General features: G+C 39.3%; 2 protein-coding genes across 3 annotated transcripts; both read right to left on the bottom strand.

Moving 5' to 3' along the window:
- Positions 1-310: 310 nt before the first annotated feature.
- On the bottom strand, positions 311-5,837 carry LOC101859275 (putative zinc finger protein 286B). Of its 2 annotated transcripts, none has more exons than XM_005109126.2 (2): positions 5,780-5,837; positions 311-3,795 (listed from the first exon to the last, which is right to left on the bottom strand). In XM_005109126.2, the coding sequence occupies exon 2, from the start codon at positions 3,713-3,715 to the stop codon at positions 983-985; it is 2,733 nt and encodes a 910-aa protein (XP_005109183.1). In that variant the 5' UTR covers positions 3,716-3,795; positions 5,780-5,837; the 3' UTR covers positions 311-982. The 2 variants fall into 2 exon arrangements, with proteins under 2 accessions (XP_005109183.1, XP_005109182.1); XM_005109125.2 differs by having other exon boundaries at positions 5,742-5,837.
- Positions 5,838-9,460: 3,623 nt separating this feature from the next.
- On the bottom strand, positions 9,461-21,153 carry LOC101859670 (YEATS domain-containing protein 4). The gene is made up of 7 exons (XM_005109127.3): positions 21,055-21,153; positions 17,350-17,469; positions 16,381-16,447; positions 15,673-15,767; positions 12,198-12,290; positions 11,464-11,551; positions 9,461-10,236 (listed from the first exon to the last, which is right to left on the bottom strand). The coding sequence occupies exons 1-7, from the start codon at positions 21,091-21,093 to the stop codon at positions 10,058-10,060; spliced, it is 681 nt and encodes a 226-aa protein (XP_005109184.1). The 5' UTR covers positions 21,094-21,153; the 3' UTR covers positions 9,461-10,057.
- Between the last annotated feature and the right edge of the window lie 2,775 nt (positions 21,154-23,928).

A 23,928-nucleotide genomic window follows, 5' to 3' on the forward strand; every position in this document is an offset into this window, starting at 1 on the left:
ACCCCTTTGATTTTGAACAGCCAGCCCCACTGTGCCACCAACTTCATGCCCGTCCCAAGAGGGGAGGTATATATTTTTATATATATATATATATATATATATATATATATATATATATATATATATATATATATATATATATATTACAAGGTTTGACTGTATTAAAATCAGCCCCAAATTTTGAACATTTGTTAATTGCAGTTTTTTAATCTGTGGTATTATTTGCAGAGTGCTCAAGAAATATTTTTACGAAATTCACACTCTTAAAGTTGAAGAAAAAAAAAGGCAAAAGAAATAACATAATTTTGGTACAATTGTTAAAAGAATAAAACAGTTTTTTCCTCTCTCCTGTAAAATATTATGCTTTCTCGGCCTAGTATATTTCAACATCCTGTCGATGATATGCATCCTTGACTTTACGGTACTTTACCATATTCATCCGTGCCAAACTTTTTAGTTCAAGAGTCTTTGTTGCCTGACAAAACAAAGGAAGAACCAGGAATACACAAATTGCACAATTGGAGCTCTACAAGCACACTCCGAGTCTCTCTCTCTCTCTCTCCTTTTCACTCTCAAAAATATGCCCAAGCACGTGTATATCACTGATATGAAGAATGTCATAATGGTAACTGAAAACAGTTCCCTGGACTGTCAATAGAGTATTCTGGCATTAAACACAAAACTTGATACATGTAGAAAAATGACTTGTTATGTAAAAGGTACCTAGGCCTATTACATATATATATACACAATGTTCGACATTTCACAAATTTGAGCTGATAAAGTTGATCTATTTATAGCACATTAGGTTTACTTGAACAGTGAGTAACAAAAGTCTATCCCTGAGCAAAAAATGCTAAAAATAACCTGAATCCAGCAGTGTTTACCACAATTTCTACATAGTTATAAAAAACAATATCTCATTCTCAGTCTTATCAACTGTTTCTGAGGAGGCATACTTCCCTTTGGCTTTCAAAAATCTTTAGGAAGTAGGATAGTAGTAATTCAAATTTAAAGTGCGCATAGCTTGATACACAGTCATGTTTGGCTCATACGCTGCAGGATCAGTAGCAGGGTTCTGAGGGCGTTCATAGTATTCCAAGCTGCGGTCGTAGCGACAGTCATTCTGGGATGGATGCTGCTGCTGCTGCTGCTGCTGCTGTTGTTGCTGTGGCATATCAAACACAGAAAGAACTCTCTGGTCTTTGAGCTCTGTCTTATGTGCCAAATGGGCCTCACTTTGCTGACTGTCGAGAGCATCAAACACAAGAGGCCCAACAGGCATGGCAACAGACATTGGCAGAGTTGTAAGTACCTTATGATCCTCCATTAAAGTCAGTGGTCCATTTGGCTGGAATTGCAATGGTGGTTGGGACGACTGCGGAGGGGGAGGAGGTGGTGCAGGAGGAGGAGGAGGAGGAGGAAGCGACGGTGGAGGAACAGAGTGCGGTGGAAGAAGAGATGGACCAGGAGCCTTCATGCTATTGCCAGCAACTTTCCTAGTGGCAGCAGCCGCAGTAACCGGCAGCTTGCTCAGATCTCCAGAAAGGGCAGCCTGAGGGTCTTGTATGCCATGAGTTCGGCGTAAGTGTTTGTTCTTTCCATACGTGGTGGTGAAGCCTGCATCACAGATTGGGCATTTGTGCGGCTTCTGTCCTGTATGCTTGAGATTATGTTTGATGAGATTGCAGCGCTTCGTACAGCTATAACCACACGCTGTGCACTTGAAGGGGCGTGGCCGGTTAGCATCGTGGATTTTCATGTGTGCAGCGAGTGCAGGTTTTGTTCTGAACCTTGACGAACACGTAGGACAGATGAAAGGCTTCTCCCCACTGTGCTTCCTCACATGGTTCTCGTAGGGTTTTTTACTGATAAAGCATTCGCCACAAGTATCGCACTTGTAAGGAGCCTCCCCAGCATGCACTTTGAGATGAAGGTTAAACGTCTTCTCCTTCTTGAAGCTCAGATCACACTTGTCACACTGATATGGTTTCACTGAACTGTGTTTGCTTTTGTGGTCACGAAGATTGCACCGGAAACGATAAGCTTTCCCGCACACTTCACATACAAATGGTTTGTCTCTAGCCTTTGGCCCATGTCGTACCTCTTTGTGGTAATCATATTTCTTCTTACTGACCAGAATAGCCCCACAAAGTTCACAAGGGTACCTCTGCCTGGTGTGCATTGACTCGTGCTTATGAAGGGTACCTGAAGACTTGAACACTTTTCCACAGAAGGTACACACTCCTCCTAAATCGTCCGGCATGGTTTCTTCGGGATGCTTTTGAAGGAAATGTTGCTTCAGTACACATGGCCAACGGAATGGTTTGGCACAGATTGCACATTCATAATTGTATTTTTTTTCCTTGTTCTTCTTGATAGGGAGCTTCATTCCAAGCTTCTGAGCCTTCAGTAGAAGTGCTGCTTTGGACTGGAGCTGTTTCTTCCTCACTTCTTCAGCACTCACGACTTCTCTTTCTGTTGTAGATTGGCTCTCCTCAACCCCAGTATCATTGAGAGTATCACCAGAATCATCTTCTTCATCAGAAATCACCTTATGGGTACCTTCTTCTTCTTTGTCGTCTTTCCGAGGATGACTCAACAAGTCTGCACTTCCGTTTTCCTTAACAGAATTGACTGGTTCTGATAATTTTAGTTTATGTCCATTAGACGCTTGGGAGGAATTTTCTGAAATTGTGACAGACAACACATTCAGGCTGTGAACAGACTTAAAATGGGAGGCGAGATCAGTTTCATCCATACACAGAGTTGTGCAGATGTGGCATTGGAAAAAGGAATTCTTCTTTGCCTTTTGGGATAATGTTCTCTCTAAAACAACAGAGGGATTCATAGCTGCTTGTTTACTGTCTGAAGCTTTTCCTCCTCTTCGAGGATACTTTCGTTTCACAGGGCTCACCTGATCTGCAGAACACTTTGAAACACCTAGCTTTGCCTTAACTTGGGGTCTCTTCCTCAATCGCTCTTTCCTCTTTGGCAGCTTTTGAGTCTCATCCTCTTCTGTTTTAACTGCATCTGGATTTGTAACTGCCTCAGTTTTTGTTTCACCATTTTGTAATTCTGAACTGAGAAATGATGAATCTTCCTCAATTGAGTCTTCTAATTCTCCTTCTTCACCTTGTGCATCAAGCCGCTCTGACACTTTTTTTTTCACACATCCAAAGTTTACTTCACAGCTGCCATCTTGACAAACACCCTTTTTCTGACAAACATCAAACACATCTTTGAGATCAGGGAACTTTGTCTTCAGCAAAATGCTCAGAGATTCATTAGCAATTCCTCCGATGATTCGATCTCTCAGCTGTAGAGTCTTCAGCTCACAGAATTCAAAAACTCGAATCAAGTCTGCTAGGAAACTGCAAATACATTCTCCTTTCTTCTGAGATATGGAGAAGAACTTATATCTCTCGTACAGCAGAATGAACTTGGGTAAACAAGCACTGCTGATTTTTTCCAGGAGGATATTGGCAGCCACATCTTGGTCATCACTATAAGTGGCAAGGGACTTGACCATCTCTACGACCTGCTTGCCTCCGAGGTAAGACAAAAGTGACTTTTTTCTTTGACGACCCTTCCCAGGCCCTTTAGGAAGCAGCTTGTCGTAACTGTTAAACCTTTGGTTCAGGCTGTGCCAATTTCCAAGAGTTAGTTTTGCAGACTCTTCGAAATCAGACGGTAAAGGTACCATGAACTCCATGGTGTCTCAAAGACTAAACTGAAGGTTAGATGATTTACCGCTAAAAAATAAAGCTCAGAACTTGTCCATTGGTTTGATGCCTGAAAAAGAAAGAAAAACAAAAATGTGTGACATATGCAGGTCCAGTCCAATCATAAACAAATCTAAAAATTTACAAAAAAAGAACGAACAAATGTTGAGGTGGACATTAACCATGACCGAGAAACGTGCTTAGAGCACAAACAGTTCTAAACAGTCAAGTCCCCAGAAGTCGATGATAAGCAGGCTGTAAGTGTATAACAGAAAGTCCAAGAAGCATACCAGAATTTATAAGAATTTTATCCTGCAATGGGCAATCTCCAAAAGCCAAAACGCATTCTGTTCACTTTGGAAACTTAAGCTCCTAAAGTCTCAGGCAAGATTAGACTAACCTTCCCCTCACCCGTATTCCAAAAATACTAAATTTGATATTAAAATTCACAGTAAAATTAGATTCAATCTAAGCTTATGCAAAATATAGGTTAACCACGTGAGACAGCTATGCCACACAGCACAGAGAACATAATATTGAGCACCAGTGCATACATCATTCACAATGTCAATTTGATTTTGATTCAGACGGCTAGCCACATTTTCATTTTCTTTTGTATGGCAAAAAAAAAAAGTGACCATTTTGGCACAGTGCAACTGAATTCAACTTAATTCGACGGTGATCTTTAATATTAAACATGCTTGTTTGTAAATGTTGCGGGTCGAATCCGTCAAAACTGGTGGTTAAGATTTTTTTTTTTTACTTCAGTGCCCCCCCCCCAAACGGTCCAAAGTCAAAGCGCGCAAATAACTACATGGTGTGATGCAGCTCGATCAAAAACCATCAAATCATCAAATATTTTTTAAAACTAATTAACGACGGAAATGAAGTTGATATTCTCGTGTTCAGTGCATCAATAGATCTTGATCTAGATAAGTATAAGATAGATATCTAGCAGAAAATGGACAACTGGTACCTAAGCTTGTGACGGGAGGGAAAGTAAAAGAATGCAACAAAAAATCAATAGTAATTTTTATTGAAGTGACTATTTCTCCGAACGCTAGGGAAAATAAACTTGACCTCTATTTCCCCAAATGGTTTCTGTTCTCGAAATTTTTTGGTAATTTGAGAGATTTTGGCGTCATCTTTCATTCTGCGAGGACTCGGAGGAAGCATTTTTTTGCATCATTTTCAATTTCTAGATCTGGAGTTCTTTAAATGTCTGAATATTCAGACTTCAAATTGAAGTTCAATTGTGGTAGAGGCAACGTTCCTGGACTTTACTTCATTTGAAAATGCCTTCAAAAAAACGTACTGCAGGAGAAAACAAGACCGCTCGACCTTAGCAATAACCTATTTTGCATTTAGTCACCCCTAAAGCAAAAACAAAAATCCTTCATGTAAACAAAAAAAATCCCTCCACCCCCCCTCCCCCCACACACCTATACTCCTATACACACACGTACTCACTCTCACACACATACGCGGGCCACTCCATTCGCAAAAAAAACAACAAATCTCGAGAACGTAAACCACTCGGAGATTCAGAGAAATACAGTTCAAGTTTATTTTCCAGAGCGATAGATCTAGATCTAGATCCGGCCAAAAAAAGGCCAATTTTTATTAGGGTTAGGGCAAGGGGTAGGCAGTCTACTCTAAATCTAGAGAAATAGCAGAGTGAGAGGGTCACAATCATCATAATCATTCATTAGAGTTTGGGCTAGGGGAAGGGGGTAAGGGTTTAGGGGTAGGATTGCAGGATAGTAATAGTAGTAGTAGGGTTGTATAGATCTAGATCTAGATTCTAGGGATTGTTGGGGCCAGTACCAGATTATTCTCGTTCATCAACTTTCATTCATCACACAGTCACACAATCACCGAGCAGCAAGATTCTATTTCTTTCAGAAATTTTCTTTCTCTTCGAAAGACTCAGGCTCAGGACTACTAAGATAGATCTAAACATCTCTATTTTTTGCGTGCTATACCTTACTAAAGTGACCAAAGGCTAAAACTTACAGAAAAAAATCCACAAATGGAAAGAAATGTTCAAGTACTTTTATTTGTTTACAGTCGAGTCGGTCAGCCAGGAAACCAGGAAGGACGCCATCTTTGCCAGAGTTTTCTGAGAGTACAGAAGTTGGTACCAACCAACCAGGCTAATTCCATGATAATGTTTCGTTAAAACCGCGAAAAGTTCTGTGACCTGTGTAACATGCGATTTTTCATCTTACAACGTAAGGGTTGCAATAACGAATTATACTTGTATCATGATTACAAACAAAAGAGAAATAACAAATTATTGGAAATAACATAATAGGCTAGGCCTACCAACTTTTCATTTTTGTTGTTGTCGGGCCTCCAGTTGTCTTTGATTACTTGCCTACTATACATACTGTTTGCACCCAAACCAGTCAGTCCGGGGCATACGTGGGAGGAGGAGGAGGGGGGGGGGGGGGGGGGGGGGGGGGTACATCGATCTGTTACTTCAGTTCAGTAAAAGTAAAAGAAACTTTCCAAAAGTTGACTCGATTACAAGTGACACAGAAATAACGCGTGTGATTCTACAGTATTGTATTGATGAGTATAGACAGAGCAATAGTGGACCGTGTGTGTGTGTTTGTTTTAGTAAGAGTTTTAAGACACTTGCAACACAATAAGGTCATATAAGTATAAGTGCCGAAGATTAGAGGTGTTACAAGAGAGTAACAAACACAAAAAAGGAGGGGAGATAAAGACGATAGCTAGACGTTTGATAGGAAAGAAGAAGCATACCACACCAGAGCACCCGCCAACCACCCACGTGTGTGTGTGTGTGTGAGTGAGTGTGTGTGTGTGTGTGTGTGTGTGTGTGTGTGTGTGTGTGTGTGTATGTGTGTATGTGTGTGTGTTAGAGCGAAGGCGTACGTGTTTGCTTATTTGTGTGCGTGTGTGTGCGCCTGCGTGTTTGTGTTAGCGTATATATATGGTGCATGTGTATAAAATTTGTGTGCGTGTGTGTGCGTGAGCGCGTGTGTGTTAGCAGCATGCGTAGCTTAGTGTAGGCATGTATTCTGTGCATGTGAGAGCCCGCGCGTGCGTGTTTAAATCATGTAGGTGGGTTTCCGACCCTGCCTGTAGTGTCAGGCCCAACGGTCCCAGGTTGAGAACGATGCAACACCTAAACAAAATGATCGAAATAGCCTATTGTACTCGATTAGAATTCCTCGGCTTAAAAAGGTTTCGCCCACTCGGGTACCGACCTCGGCTCTCCTGCTTACAACAACGATTTCGAAGAGCTTAACACTTAAACGCTGCACTGTGCTTTTCTGACTTGTGTGCGGCGAGCGGGAAGCACACTTTGAGTAACCTTGTGTTCAGGCTTGCACATTTCTCCAGTCGATGACACGTTTGTTGAACTTAAACTTAAACAGAAGCAGACATAAGCCCTGGGCATCTCTTTCGTGGATGTAAAGAACAAGAACAGCATTGACTCGAGTGAGTCTCTCTCGCTGCATCGCATAATTTCTTATATGACATTTTTTAGTGTTCTCCTCTTTAGTTTCAGGGTGCTAAAGTAGAGTTCCGCTTCTGTGGATGTTACAGATCCATGTCGTGTGAACAATCTTCTTCATCATACAATGGAAATCTGATATAACCGTCAGGGATGGTAGGACCAGAGAAAAAGCCCTGTTTCTGTTACATTCGATCCCTGTTAAATCAAAAATGCAGGGGAAGTAAGCATTTGTGAACTAATCCAGATGTATTTATTCATGGGTAGTTTCCCTTGACACAAGTACCCAAGCACAGGGGTTTTTGCCTCGTGGCAGGCCTGCGCTTGACATATTATGCGTGCGTGTAGCTAGGCTTAGGGCTAGATTGAAGTCTGTCGCACACCGCAGCCCTCTCTCGCTTCACCCGCTGCATGTGCTTGCAGTTGCAGTGGCGTGGGCTTGTTCCATCATTACTCTCTCTTACTTTTTACACGTTGTTAACGAGCCTTGGTCCCTGCTATAACCCATTGGGTTCCAATGAGGCCCTTTTATTGCCGATCACTTTCAATAGAGACAAAGAGTAGCAAAAAACGGGAATTAAAAAAATACCTGTCATTACTGGATCCCTGTTATTACCAGGCCTGTTATATAATATATGGTTTCCACTGTACATACCATGTACATTTTGTGGATTTCTTTTAAAAGTATCCTGCAGACCCATAGACATACAGTCATGCAGTTGAACCTGTTAGTTCAAATAGCCACCAGTGCAAAAGGCCACTACCCATTCCTCCTTGCATTTTAAAAAACATAATTTATAATGACACTGTCTTAGACAACCACCTGTCCAATACATGTACAGCCAATTTTTAACTCAACAATGGATGGCTGTTTTAATAATACAGTTTCCATTGTATTCTCAGCAGACACAAAAAATTAGTGAAGAGATTAGACAGTTCAGTCTGTGCTCTACATGAACGAAAAAAAATTAATTGTGTACAGAACGTACCAGCCGTACCTTACTCAGAAGTGGGAACTACTTCTTTTCTTAGGTATGTGTACAATTTAGATCTTTTAGGAGGCTGACTTTGGGACAACTCGGACAGAGGATACAACATCCGAGAAGAAAGAAAGAGACTTAGAAACAAGTAGCCTACTTAGTACTGTATTCTATAAAAATTCTCCCCACATGAAAATCGAACAAGGGTTTTCTGTGTGCCATGGCGAAACACCTAACCTCTACACCACAGATGCTGGTTCCTCACGCTGACTGTCTATCTGTGACATTGACAAACCATTCAACCGGCCGTTGTCTTTCACGAACTTGACACTGTTGCTGTTACCATAGATGGTGACTAGCAGATGTTAGTGGTTTCATCTTCTGACGCTGCGATGAAATCCGATTTTGCTATTGATTCTTTGAGATCTTCAAAGTACATACATGCTTCCAAAGAACTAGAAACAAGTTTACGTTTTAGTAAAGTTTAAGGCACTTGCAACAAGAGAGGGAGAAATAAGGACGACAGATGTTTGAAAGGAAAGAAGGAGCAAACCACAACAGAAAAGCCAGGATTTCCTTTTGTTCCTGACTAATGTTTACCTAGCCACATATATGCAGTTTCAAACTATGCCCGTCAATCTGATTTATCTTGTGTACACTGAAAGTGATCAAACCAAGAAAACTCTCTTGTTACTATAGGAGATAAAACAGATTTATTGTGTCCTCCGAGATGCAGCTCGAGGAAACCACAATATTTGATGCCTTCAATAATCTCTGTTTGAAATATGCCTGTTTTCCTTAACTTGCTTATTGTGAAGTTCCAGTGATAGCTGATGACCTTCAAGTATTTGAGATATTTTACGTGTCCACTGACACAATTTCACTTAGGAGGCGGGCTTCGGCCTAGCAAAAGCTGTCAATTCAAAGCTGAAGAGCATATGGAAAGATAACTACCCCTGTGCTTTCCAGATGAGGCTGTGGAGGCAGGAATCTTGCATACTGCCTACCAAGTCAAGAAGAATATTCTGAATTAATTTGTGATCCACTCTCATCCACATCACAATAGACAGCAGTAGTAGCCCTAAATCAAGAAAACGGTATCTCTAAAGAGAAAATGAATAATGGCATACAATGAGGAACACATGAACAAATTAGGAGAGAGGAATGTTTTATTCCTTTCTGAAAAGAGAAACTTCATAAGCTAAGTGAATAAGAAATCCCCCCCCCCCCCCAACCTATTCACTTCTCTCTTCATTTTACATATATCATAAAAAATATTCATAATCATTGCACATCTAAACTGACATCCTTTTCAAGCATTCACTTAGCAACTGAAAGTACTGAAAGCAATAGATAAAGCTATTTACAACCAACGCTTCAGCAGTTTACATGGTAATGGTAAAAAAGTGTTCATATTTATATGAAACGGGCAATACAGTCTGTGAGAAGTTTTTGAAATGAACAAAATGAATGAAATTTGCTGCCTTAACTTGAAATTCAAGCATCTGAACAGAGCTTAATTATCAGTTGCTGAAGCATTTCTAAGTTGGAAAAAAGCTTTCTTGTTTAACTACTGAGTGTCAGTGCTACCCTCACTATCAAATACTCATGCTGTACAAACCCACAATATACATGTATTGCATGAATTTACAATAGAGGAGGTTTCAATGAATGATTTTTATTTTCAACGTATCAGTATCATATAATCCTCACACATCAGTCACACACACACACACTACCAAATACACACCTTGCTTCTCTTTCTCAGCATCAAAATACTCACACAAGAAGAAACACTAAATTGCAATATATTACAAAAAGACACTGAAAAACAAATATACAACATACATACAAAAGAAATGCTATAATGATATGTCAGGATCAACTGTGACTGACTCTTCCAATTTTGAAATGTCTTTTTTCATCTTGGCAATTGCATCCTTGGACTTCTTGAGTTTATCATTCATCTGGTCAATTTCAAAGCGTATCTTGCTGTGGGCATTAGTGATCTTGTTCTTGGTCCTTTCTTGTTTCTCTTCAACTGGAAACAATGGATTGGATATTTTGATAAGATTTAAATGACATTCACCATCCAATTACCAATATATAGAGGTGTAGTGTAAAATAAAACATCCTTTATTTCCTATATATGTTATACTTTGCTCTTGTAAATTATTGTGTGCTCCCCTTGACCTGCTTCTCAAAATATCTCCATCTACATGTACAGTCAAACCTCGTTGTACCACCAGCCTCGCTTACCACCAGGTTTTGCCACTGTACAAAGGTTGAAAAAGGAGTGTCTATATATATACACACATGGTATTTTCGCTTTCACAACGCCATCTGTCAACGGTCTGAGTTGTACGGTCATTATTTGACTAATGTAAATTTGCCCCGCCATACCGCCAGCCAACTGACAGCCTGAGGTGCACACTGCACACAACACCCACTGGCTGGCTACTTGATAATCTTTCTCCGATAAAAAAACATAAAAAAGATAGAGAGACAGAAGACTCTTGGCTCTGAAAACATGTTACAAATACAGGCATACCACCAACAAAAAGACACTTTTCAAACACAGATAGAACAGCAGAATCATTCCTTGACATGATTGGGCAGTGGGGGTTATTAGTATTAAACAGAATAACTCCATTGGCCCGCTGTTCCGCCAAGTCATCCCAAGGGTGGAGGTAAAATGAGGTTTGACTGTAAATGTGAAATGTGCCTCCTCTGAGAAGGAGTTAAAATATATTATACACAAAAATGGAAAAAAAAAAAGGGCAACAACTTCAAAAAGCAGGGCAGTGCATGCATGTTTAGATCTACCTCTACTCTTGAGTGTGAGAGTGGGTGTGTGTGTTTATAACAGTCTCTCAGTGTGAGTGTGTAATTTTCTCTGTGAATGTGAGTGCAAGTGTGCAATATTGAAGGAACATTTCATCAGCCACTTGCTCAGATTGATATTAAGCCCAAAATTTTGAAAATTTAAAAATTGTTAATTCTTAATTTGTGGTATCGGTTGAATGTGTTTGAAAAATATCTTATTTGAAATTCAGTTTCTTGATGTTTGAAAAAGCAAGAAAAGATACATTATGAAGGTATAATTGTTAAAAGAACTAAAGAGTTTTTAAAAAATACTTTCTTGAATGGGTGGGATGTTAAAGGGGGGTGGGGGTGGAGTGAGTAAGTAAAAAAAAAATCAAAGAAATTATGTCAGATTTATTTATGAATATCAAAAACTACACCTGACCAATTTTTTCTTACTTACAATCAGTCTCATGTTTGTATGGCCCTATTCCCAGGGATGTTGTGTTGGCCAACATGGAATTCATGGCTGTGGTGGGATCTTGGAAAACCTGTAATATCAAACAAACATTCAAAATGTAGGACCTGTAAGATGGTAAAAGTAGATTATCGCTGTGATGAAGGCCAGGTTAACGTCCAAAGAAATAGAAACATAGTTTAAGATTTAATAAGGTTTAAGGCGTTTGTTAACACAAAAAGGTCATATAGGCCTATGTGTCTAAGATTAGAGGGTAATGTACACAGGAGAGAAGGAGGGGAGATAACAAGGATGATAGATGTTTGATAGTCAAAAGAAGGAGCAACCCACACTGGAACACCCATCAACCATCCACCTAGAAACATAAAGAGAAGATGAAAGAGGTAAACTGTAAATGGTGGGGGAAAGATGTCACAAAGAAAACAAAAAGACAAATACAAATTTGAATAAAGTACAGAACATAATTCCTTATGATAAAGCAGTTCTCTTTAATTATAATACCATTTATCAATGGCCAAAATTTATAAGAGGAAATATTTGCTCTTCATCTGAAATCTGTGACACTCACTGTAACCTGGAAAACTCAACAACCCGCTTAGAATTTTAAATGTGCTTTCAAAATGTCAATGCGACATCTTATACATTCATTGACATTTTTGTTAAATTGTAGAACAACCATATTAGGTAGTACAACACAATTAAAACAACAAATGACTGACCATTTCATCATAGTATTCGACAACAAGCGACTTCTTGCCAAGCATTACATCTGTTTCACTTTGAAATAGTTTCAGCAAATGATAGATGGTCACCTGGAGAATAAAAAGAAATTTCACAAATAAACATGTCCATGGCAAATGAGGGTTATTCAAACATTGTTGCACACTGAATTAGTGAATTGTATACTTACGTTTAGTCACCAAGCTTAATATGAATGATGTTAAGACAAATAAATACTTAGAAAACGGAAACAATCCATTTACTTTATTTTAAAAAACTGCACTGGCAGATCTCCTATGATTTGTAGTAGCAAAGCAAGAGGAAGAAAAAACACAGCGATACAAAACGATAAAACTGCTCCATGATTACATTCAAATAGAGGTATTATATGCCTTGAAATATTGAAACTCTACCAAACAGACATGAACAATGAGCATGAACAAGGGAGACTTGTATACAATACCCAACATTACAACAAGGGTGAACTCTACACAATGAAGACACACATGGTACAGGGGAGAAATTAGTTAAAAGAGCAGCCAACGTGTCAAAAGGCTCTGATGGCGCTTGCTAGCAAAACATGAAAAAGTTGCAGGAGGATGAGAAGAGAGAACTCTCAGAGACTCTCAATGACAATGATCATAGGCCGAGGAGCAGCGTGATACCTGAAGACTGGCTTAATAGTCATTGTACCCCAGTAGTGCCCAAGCCAGACAAAGATCATTGTCGCATATCCTCATATTGTAACCGTGCATAAAACAATGGTAAGATGCTGGAGAAAAAAATGGCTGGAAGACTAGCAGCAGAGCTGGAGTCAAAGGCCATGCTCCCACCAGAGATTAGTAGCTATAGAAAGGGAAAAGAAATATGAGAGAACACTGTAATCCTTGTGTCGGATGTCTATGATCACTTTGAGATAGGGTGGACCCTGGGGAGAGGGGGGGAGCAGCTATGGACATGAACTGCCCGTGACGATCCTGGGAGCAAAGGAAAAGTCCAGAAGACTGGCAGAAAGCCATAGAGGTCCCACTATGGAAAAAGAAAAGCAACAAATGGGACTGCACAACGAACTAAGGCATCTCTTTATTAAGTCACGCAGGAAAAATATACGCAAAGATACTAGAACAGTGGATAAGACCTATTGTAGTTGTAGAGAGAAATCTGGGCAAAGCTCATTTAAGATTTCAAAAGGGAAAAGGATGCATGGATGCTGTATTTGCATTAAGACAGATATACGAGAGAACAATTGAACACAACGAAGAATTCAACATCATCTTCATTGATCAGGAGAAGGCTTTTGACAGAGTAAACCATGCAAAACTCTGAAGACACTCGAAAAGTATGGCGTCAGAGGACAAATGTTAGAAAATGTCAGAGCTCTATACACCAACAGCAGAAGCTCAGTTAGAACGAAGGAAGGCAATATAGACTGGTTCAAAGTAAGATCTGGAGTACGACAGTGATGCGTTCTATCTCCCCTCCTGTTTATAATATATATGGACACAATAACGCAAGATGCAAACCAAAGCCCAGAAAGCCTAAATGAATTTCTGTTCACAGACGACCAATGTCTTATTCATCATGACCAACAAAGCCTCCAAAATCACACTACCAAACTCAACAACAGCTGTGAGAAATTCAACATGAAAATAGGCACATCAAAAACAGAAGTTATGAAAGTGAGCCGAAACCAGTCCCCTGAACATCCATGTCAATAGTAAACAACTGAAACAGGTGAAGGAGTTTAAATATCTTGGCAGCACTTTTTCTGAAAACGGGTCCATAGACAGAGAAATAGAGATGCGAACTCAAAAAGCCAACACTGTCACCTACCAGCTCGCACCCCTCCTATCGCATCCAAACAGCTCCATGGACACAAAGAGACAGCTTATCACCTCAATATTCATACCAACATTAAGCTACCAGTGCCAGACCTGGACATAAGGTAAAAGCCATAAAAGTTTTAGTTTTAGTAGAGTTTTTATGGCGCTCACAACTGCATAAGGTCATACGAGCGTCACAAAACTACCCATGAAATCAAAATCACCGTACGCGAAATGAAATGTCTCCACAAAACTCCATCACAAGACGAGACAGGTAGAGAAATGAAGATGTAAGAGCATGAGCAACTATCGGCATTGAGTCCTGCCTGCATTACATAGAAAAAAAGAGAATAAAATAGTTTGGCCACCTGTTACATATGTCACCTGGCCAGCCAGCCTTGAGAGCCTACAACACCAAGCTATAAGGCCATAAAGGAAGAGGAAGGCCATGAAAAAGGTGGATAGAGTGTGTCAAGGAAACCCCGAGAAAACATAATATCACAACTGAAAGAGCTGCGGAGCTGGCCTACCATAGATAGAAACCTGCATCTCCCCTTGACGCTTAACAGAAACAGAGGATGAAAAAGTAAAAGTAAGTACCATGCCGCTCACTTCTCCGATGCGGGAATGGAGAGGTCACAGTGCTGTGATGGATGGATCAAATGTGTGGCATGGGCAGGGTGTGGTGTGTACCCATGTGCGGAAACAGATGAACACACCACAGGGTGTGATGGAGGGGGGAGGAGGACAACATAGCGGGCGAGTTAGCCTAAAGCCCTTTCTTTCTGACCACCAACGCCGAGCAATCAACATTGCTAGCGCTAGAGAATGAAACCTGATTCGGTTTTTGATCAAGAAAGACCTTGATCACCAGGGGAGATAACAACCAAACTCATAGACGAGGCCTACTTTATTATTTCCCTTACACTTATTACTGGATCCCTTGTAACGAGAATCCTGATATAACGGATATTTCTCACCAGTCTCCTCCCTCTCCTTATAACAGGATTCCACTGTAATGGATTTTATTCATTAATATAATAATCAAAGGCACTGTGGTGAAATTTATCTCCTACTTCCCGAATTATCTGAGATAAAAGACGACAGAATAAGAATATATTATATGAGAGACCTTCACGTCTCCTACAAAACAAGCTTTCTCTGAGATTTTTAAAAAAGTTCTCTATACCGGTACACACCTTTCAAGTAATTCTAAAATTTGAAAATGTTTTTGATTGTAAAAGAAAAGTTGTTCCCTCATCCGATCCGGACATTGGGGATTGCCTTGTTAGTGAGACAAGTTCCTGGGCCTTCGGCATATTGTGGTAGGGTGGCTAGTTCTTTTCCATGCCGCCTTTACTTCCCCAACTCGAAGTGAGGTACCCATTACTGCTGGGTGGGCAGGAAGGGGCGAAAAAAATGCGTGTCCGAACCGAGGCTCGAACCCGGACTTTCCACTTCGGAGACGAGCCCATTAATCGCTCCGCCACCACACCCTCCTTTGATTGTACTGTGCATTTAATTGAGCATTTTGCGGGTTGAAAATGGAAATGCGCTGCACAAATGCTATTTATTATTATATTACCATCATTATTATTACAGTCCAGTTTGGGAGAGACACAAGCAATATGAATACCAAGAATATACTTACTGGTCTCTCGGCAGGATCATTGAAGTAAATCTTAATAATAATCTCAAACTCGCCCCATCCAGTCTCTGTCACTTCATAAGGAGGTTTTGTCACAACTGAATAAGAGAAAAGATAAAAAGTGTGATCATAGAATGTGAACTACCATAAAAACTTTTTGTCATATAAATATACATACATATGAAAAAAAAAGGTGGTTGTAGGTAGGGGGAAGACTGAGGAGCAGAGAAATTTTTGACTAGACAGATACTTTTACAACAAGTAATTAACTAAGATTACATGTGAGAATTGATGTTCTCTTCTACATATAAGACATTATATAAAATAAGAAAACTATCAATTTAGGAATCAACCGTTTGGCGATGTCATTAAAACTAAAAAGAGAGGTAAATAATTCATGTGAGCAAGCGTTATCATGTTAGGAGGAGCTGGAATACTCTCAATTAAGGAATTATTAGTATTCATGCAATCTGTATACCTCACAAGATCTTTCAAAAGAAAAAAAAAGGAAACCTAAAACCTTAACTGCTACACACAAAAAGCGAAATAAATCCTTTAAAGTATCTCAAGCCTCCCAATGTTAGAAGTAAACAGCTCTAAAAAAATCAGACAATATAGTCACAATTTAAATAATCTTAAACAATTTCAAATGCATCATTCTTATATAAAGTTAAAGATACACAAAAATCAAACTGAAGTCTGAAATTTTACCTCTATTAGGGTTAGGATAGCTATCATGTAACTTGAAGTTGATCTTTTTGACATATGCAGACATGTCCTGGGAAATAAAAAAGCAACACCATGAGTCACATCAATCAAATTAATTTAATCTTAATCATTATTCAAAGCAGAACAAAAGCAAAATATCATTTGAAGAACTGTGTAAGATAAACTTCATGAGATAACTTGTACCGAATGCTAAAACAGTGGCAGCTTGAATTGAAAGGCTAAAACGCTTAATAGCTTTCTGTGGAAACAAGTATAGTACATGAGCTGAGAGAGAGAGAGAGAGAGAGAGAGAGAGAGAGAGAGGGAGAGAGAGAGGGAGAGAGAGAGAGAGAGAGAGAGAGAGAGAGAGAGAGAGAGAGAGAGAGAGAGAGAGAGAGAGAGAGAGAGAGAGAGAGAGAGAGAGAGAGAGAGAGAGGGACTTGCTAGAACTGAAACACAACTATTTCATAAAAATTTAGGCTTTTGGACAATTCTTTTCAGCCTATGGACAGGCAAGATTATGTAAGCATACTATTTAATTCATTTATTAGTGGATGCATTTGCAGCAAAATTACTCAGCAATCACATGACTGAATTGAACACCAATTAATATTATACTTCTTAAAGAAAGTTGTAGTGCCTTCTGCAAACAACAAGTAATGTGTGATGATGACTCTCGATACCAGCAGCTTGTGGATCATGCTGTACGGGAGCAAGTCTGGTGGGTTCACATTTATAATCTGATCCTCTCTATTAAGATGGGTGTGTTTGATTTCTGTCATGCGTGCAGAATGATTTGAATTTAAGACTATTGTGAGGAAAAATTCGATCAGGTTCTTTTCGAGTTAAGCTGAATATAGTGCTACTAATGCAAAGAAAATAAACTTCAGTTGGGGAATACTGTACTGCATACTAATTGACAAGATCAAATGAAAGGGCAGTAAATGAGTAAATCACTACAACATGGTCTACCTCATTCTTGTATGGCTTGACATAGACTGTCCACTGGTGAGTATGGCCATCTTCCTCTCTTTTCTTCCCAAAGTAACGTGCGATATTACCATACACAACTGGCTTTACTACAGTCACACCCTAAAAAAGAACAAAGAGTATCATGTCAACCGAGTCTTTCAGCACACCCAGGACCTATGGCCAATAGTACACACTGCAGACAAGAACCAGAACACAAATTTTGCTTCGCCCAGTCTGTTGTATAAATAAAGAACAACAACCCAACTGTTACATGATACAAAAGCCAAAACAATGGGTAATTAGCCACTTGGAATTAGAAGTTACTTATTGACACAATCAATGATAACGATGAATCCAATACTGGAAAGATGTCTTTTGTGATAAACTGAGGATTGATAGAGAATTAGCAAGATTCCGCTAGGTTTAGGCTTAATTTAGCCCCAGGATTATAAGCTTCACAGGTACCTATGACTAGACTAGATAGAGATCTCTACACCTACAGCAATCTGTCTTGGGGATTGCTGTGGATTGTGAATTAATGTAGGAAGTGACAAAATTGTGATTGTTGCAATCTTCCAGTTTGAAACGTTATAATTCATATTTGCCGGATCTGAGTTTTATTAAAAAAGGGTTATGGTCCGATCAATTAGACTCATGATAGTAAAAGTCAGTATTTGTTCAGTGACAATATTTTAAATCAGAATCTTCCAACATGGAACGTTTTATTCACATTTTGTTATGGTTTGGTTATAAATGACTATCCATAACTCTTGATTTGAATAATGGTTAGGTTTATGGCTATTTCTAACTCACTCTCGACCTCACAATCTTCCAGACAAGAGTGATAAATCTGTATTGACCTATGTTTAAAAAAATATTATTTAAAAAATGGAACACATGCATTTTTGTTAGAAATTCAGGAAAAAAGTGATGTTCACCGAACAGCTACCCCCCCCTCCCCCGTTCAGGAGGGTTAAAAAAAGTAAAAGTAAGGCGGGTTACCCTAACCTCCTTACCCTACCCTAATTCTTACTCAACCAAACCGTAACTTTTATCGTATCACCTGTATTTGCAATATTACCATCGGTTACATTTCTGGCGATTTCAGAGTGCACACTAGGCTATTTAACTATAATAATAGACCCCTGCCTCAAACCGACTGTCTGACATACGGCCTTAAAAATGTGAATGTTTGTTCTTGAATGTCCTCGTCAGTTTTGTTCAATTGTATACGAAGACAGCTTTTCTCCCTCCACCATGGAGGAACATCTGGCTTGCCCTGACGACGAAACTGAGCTGAATCGATCTTGCCAATGGATGGCAATCGGTACTGAGAAGGCAGAGTCTGCCTTATTCTCATTCAAAATCCATATATATATTTATTAATTATAGTAGACTAACTTTTGTACTACTTTAGAAAGTGGGTCCCATCTGTTTAGACTTGGCATCATCCACAAAGAGGAGGCTACTGGGTATCGATACTGATTTAAATATTCGGTGTATCGATATGTTTTATCCCAACGAGAGTGAGAGATGCACTGTTATTTTTCAGTAGCCTACAAAATGAGCAGCAAAGTTTCACTTGTTTTTAACAAGGGGGGTTTCACTAACAAAAGGAAGCGTCAATTGCTATCGAGTGAAGCGGTGGCAACTGACGCAAGTGTTTATTGCCACTGAGTGAAGCGGTGTCAAGTCTGAACAAGCATTTATAATGTGTTACGAATACATGACATAAATAAAAGTTAGATTTAACCCCCTCTCATTAGGTCTAGTTGATAAGTCATAACGAGTGGTTACACACATTCCTGGGTTCGAAAGGAAATAGTATAGAGGTCAATTTCCAAATGTTTTGTACTCAAATTTTTCTTTTTACCTCTACATTATAATGGTACTCAAAACTATCTATCTATAAACTTATTTTTATCAGAGGTAATCCTTTCGAATCACGCATGCGTTTGAATAAATTCAAGTTCATGAAAGATTTTGTGTACAGTAAAATAGTTCAGAAGTCTTATTCCTGGCTCTCCTTTCGAGCTCCTCAGGTCTAAGTGGGTCAATTTGTTCTCTAATTTCATTGGACGAACATCTAGAGAGCTACCAACTTCAACTTGGCGTGTTTTGAATGAGACGTAGGCTAACCTACGCTTCAGTGAAGAACCAACACAGGCGATTCTAGTAGTAGGCCACAAATGCAGAAATACACTTATATATATCGAGGTACATAAATCCGGAGGACGGGGGTTAGGGACAGAGAGAGGAGAGACACACACACACACACAGAGGGACATAGAGACGTGCATAAGCGGAAGTTCACGAACGCAGAACACCATCACCAAGCACACATTAGATCTACTCACCAACGCAAAGGACCCCCAATGTACTCTGTTTTATTGACACAGGCGTCAACTGTCACCGAGTCACTCGGAGGCAATTGACACTACCAAAAAACATGCGGGGCGGGTTAAGGAGGCATGCCCCCCCCCCCCTTGAATTTGGATTGAATTTACCTTTTTGATTTGGGAAGTGGCTATTCTCATCCGGGGTGAGAATAGAAATATGATCGACCTCTCACCCCGGGTGAGACTTGCGACCGTAGGCTATTCTCACCCGGTTTGAAACAAGACCTATTTTTCCTAATTTCGGAATACTTTCTATCGATGTGGATGATCAAATTGATAAAAGCCAAGAAAAAATTACGTTATAGCACAAAAGTAAGCTAATTTGATTGTCTTCAAAACTTTCAAAGATGTTATAATGGCTATTTCACTGTTCGAATCGAGGCGAACTACGCGGGTCGCCATTTGTTTTGCCCGGAAGTTCTCGCAAGATCTACTCCTCCCCTCTCTATCTGTCTCTTTCTGAATAATGTCTGTCCGTGTGGACGATCAAATTGACCAAAACAAAGTTAAAAAATGATGTTAAAACACAAAAGTAAATTAATTTGGTTGTCTACAAAGATGCTACGGCTATTTAACTTTTCGAATCGAGCCGAACTACGCGGGTCGCCATTTTGTTTTGACCGGAAGTTCTCGCGCTACTCCTCTCTCTCTCCACTGCCCACAGACAAAATTGTACGCTTTTACTTTTAGTAGTAGGCTAACAGTTGTAATGGAACGTTTGTTCACGGCACAGAATTCTACAATTTAAATTATTTTTCTGTTATCACAGTGTAAAATTCTGTTGTTTAGGGTGAGCGCAAAAAATGTTGGCCTAGATCTAGGCTATAACGGTGAACGCGCACCGGGTGAGAATAGCCAAAAGACTCGCCTGCACCCGGGTGAGAATAGATTAGAGGTGGCCTTTGATTTGTGCCGTGCCAAGTTGTGACTTAGACCTTAGACTTAGGCTAGATCTAGGTCTAGATTTCTTGTATTAGATCTAGATTTAGATATTAGATCTATCTAGATCTAAGTCTAGATTTTAGATTCTAAGATCAAATTGGTTTAAGTTAGTTGATGAAAAAGGTAGCGAAGAAATGAATCAAGTCTTTCTACTTCGTCTTTCTACAATTCTACACTCTACTTCTACACTACTACACTCAACTGTTGTTTGAACTGAAGTCAGTTTAACTTAATTTAGACAAGAACTTTCAAATTCAAACAGATCTAGATATAGATCTAGTCTAGATCTAGAATCTACTGACTTCAGAATAAAGTGATGATGCGTAATTTGTTACAAAGCAGCTTTGCGAATCAAACTTCATACCTTCAATCTTCCAGTGTTGTCTTGAATGGAGGCCGCCATTTTCGACGTATTCCTCAAAAATGTTGTTTCTATGACTGAAGAGTCTGAAGAGTCCTTGAAAAGTTGAAATGGCGAAACGATACGAGTTTCATTCAAGTGAGACAGACTTGTCTCGGCTATACGGAAACTATCTGAGAATCTGATTTGTTTATCCCCCCCCTCCCCCCAAAACCCCCAAACAAACAAACAAACTATTTCATCAAAAAAGATCTTTAGATATTATGTTCATTCTTGAAGTTTTATTTTTTTACTGATCGCTCTTTAGGCTATGCAGAAATTTTCGAAACTACATAAATTCGCTGGTTTTTCATGGTAAGTTTAGCGGGGTTTTCAGTTGCTGTCAAAGCGACATAACTCGCGATTTCTTTTGTACAACTGACTGCTGGCTGAATAAACAATGAACACTGACTGTACTGATGTTTTAGTACACAGCTGTTGTCTGAAGATGCCGGCGACGGTCTGAGTCGCGGAGTGTTGACGCGTCAAGTGAAGCTATTAGTAGAATGATTGGGCTGTGACGCACACAACAAGGTAATGATTAGTAAAGAATCTGCATTTATTGAGATAGAGACTGCCATAAAGCAATGCCACGTAATGCCAAAACAATAAAATAACCCTGACGGCACGGTGGTAACGACCCGGTCTGATGGATCTGAGCCTGAGTCAGAATTTATTTTTCACACAAGAATCAAGTTCAAGAGAATAAAGTGCCAGATCTGGTAAAGCAGACATATCGGCAGTCGTGTTTCACCGTTACTCAGTCTACTCTTAAAAAGCACCATTCCAGCCTTATTTTATTATGCCTTATATCATCTGGCCCTGGCCATTCTCCGTCAACAGTCTGTTGCATTCTACTGAGGCTACATTAAAAGCTGTCTATAGTATAAATAGGCTATAAGCTACGATGAGAATCCTCAGATTGGCTATGGATCACAAATAATTTAAAAGGAAAATTTAGGTGATAATGATACATGATACGAATACATGATGTTACATTATATATGTCTCACAGATTATAATTTGTTGCCAAAATAATTATAATAATGAGTGATTTTTTTTTTACATGAAGGATTTTCGTTTTTGCTGGGTGACTAAATGCAAAATAGGTTACTGCCAAGGTCGAGCAGTCTTGTTTTCTCGCAGTACCTTTTGAAGGTATTTTCAAATTAAGTATTTTCTGGGAACGTTGCCCCAACCACAACTTAAATGTATCTGAATATTAAGACATTTAAAAATCTCTAGCTCTAGAAATCGAATTTGATGCAAAAAATGCTTCCTCGCAGAATGGCAGAATGAAAGAATGACGCCTAAATCTCGCAAACAACCAAAAAAGCTTGAGATCAGAAACCGTTTGTAGAGTTCTGCTTTATTTTCCTGAGCGTTGGGAGAAATAGTCACTTCGTAATAATAACTGCATTTATAGAGTGATAAAATCTACGCTCTACACCATGCTGCATTGCTATGCATGGGGCAGTATGAGCTTTGCAACACTCCAACAGACTATTAAAAGAACACTCAGAAATATTCTTGGCCCTAGTTTTTTTTCTCGGCCTTCCTTGCTGGTGGCAAGCAAGCTGCGGATTACGTAAGTGCTCATACACTAACACGTTGACAAGATTTTTCACTGTCAATAGTTTGGTACCCATTCCCATTTCGGTGAAGGGAGGAAAATTCGTGTAAAGTCCCTTTCCCAAGGACATTACGTGGGGTCCCTAATGGATTCGAACTCATGACCTTACCGTTGTGAGTACAAGAGCCACTGACGCCAAATAATATCATATTGGCCATATATATATAATATTTTTATGTCTTTATTTTATTTGTTCTGCATTTGGACAACTGTCTCACTATATTTATATTTTGTTCTGTGTTAAGGTGTTCTTCAGAAATATGGACAGACTTAAAATTACATCACTATTTTTTTTATTATAGTAGAGGGTTTTACGGCGCTCACAACTGCATTAGGTCATATGAGCGCCAAATTACATCACTGATTGTCGAAAGAATACATATATCATATGTCTGATAAGTTTGTATGACGAGTGCCTGATTTCACCAAATGCCACACATTGTGACATTATCACAATGGCACTCCAAGGTGTCCACCTGTCAAAGACAGCCACTTTATCGTTGACAATAGGACAACTTCTAAACATATTATAGTTGAAAGTGAGGCATCGTGGTGAAATCAGGCTCTCATCAAATTAATGAAATCAAAGAAATCACCTTTTATTTGGCTGATGGTCAATTTTTACATAATTTTCTTTTGTTAGCTCAGCTCCTTTCATGTCCATTTAACAACACCTTTTTTATGTGGATTTTACTAAAAAACATTGATTAAAGGCACAGAAAAGGTAGGGTAAATTTTCAGTTTCCAGGGACACTGAGGCTATGGAAGTTACCAAACTTTGGCGGCCATTTTCTCACTAATTTCTCCTCTGATACCAGGAGACCCTGACCTCCTTCAATCGCAAATATACCGACTTCTTTTCTACATGGATGGATGTTTTTTCACTAAAAGGAAGGCAAATGAACATGCATTAAGATGATACCAATAGCCCCATCATATGTCCAAAAATTGACGAGCGCCTGATTCCACCACGTTGTGACACATATATTATTATAATAAAAATTAAAATCCTGATGACACCAACTTTTTCAGACCAGGGAATTTCTGTGTGTAAAGCAAATTTCATGTTAGGGAAGGTGCAATACCAAGTATTAAAGTTAAAGAGACAGAAAAAATGGGGAAACTCTTCTTTTGTGATTTCAGAAATTTTGTATTAAATGGCAAAAATACTACTGTTATGCATGGACCCACATGTACATGTTTAC

This window comes from Aplysia californica, unplaced genomic scaffold (assembly GCF_000002075.1).
Source record: "Aplysia californica isolate F4 #8 unplaced genomic scaffold, AplCal3.0 scaffold00749, whole genome shotgun sequence".
NCBI classification, from domain to species: Eukaryota; Metazoa; Mollusca; class Gastropoda; order Aplysiida; family Aplysiidae; genus Aplysia; species Aplysia californica.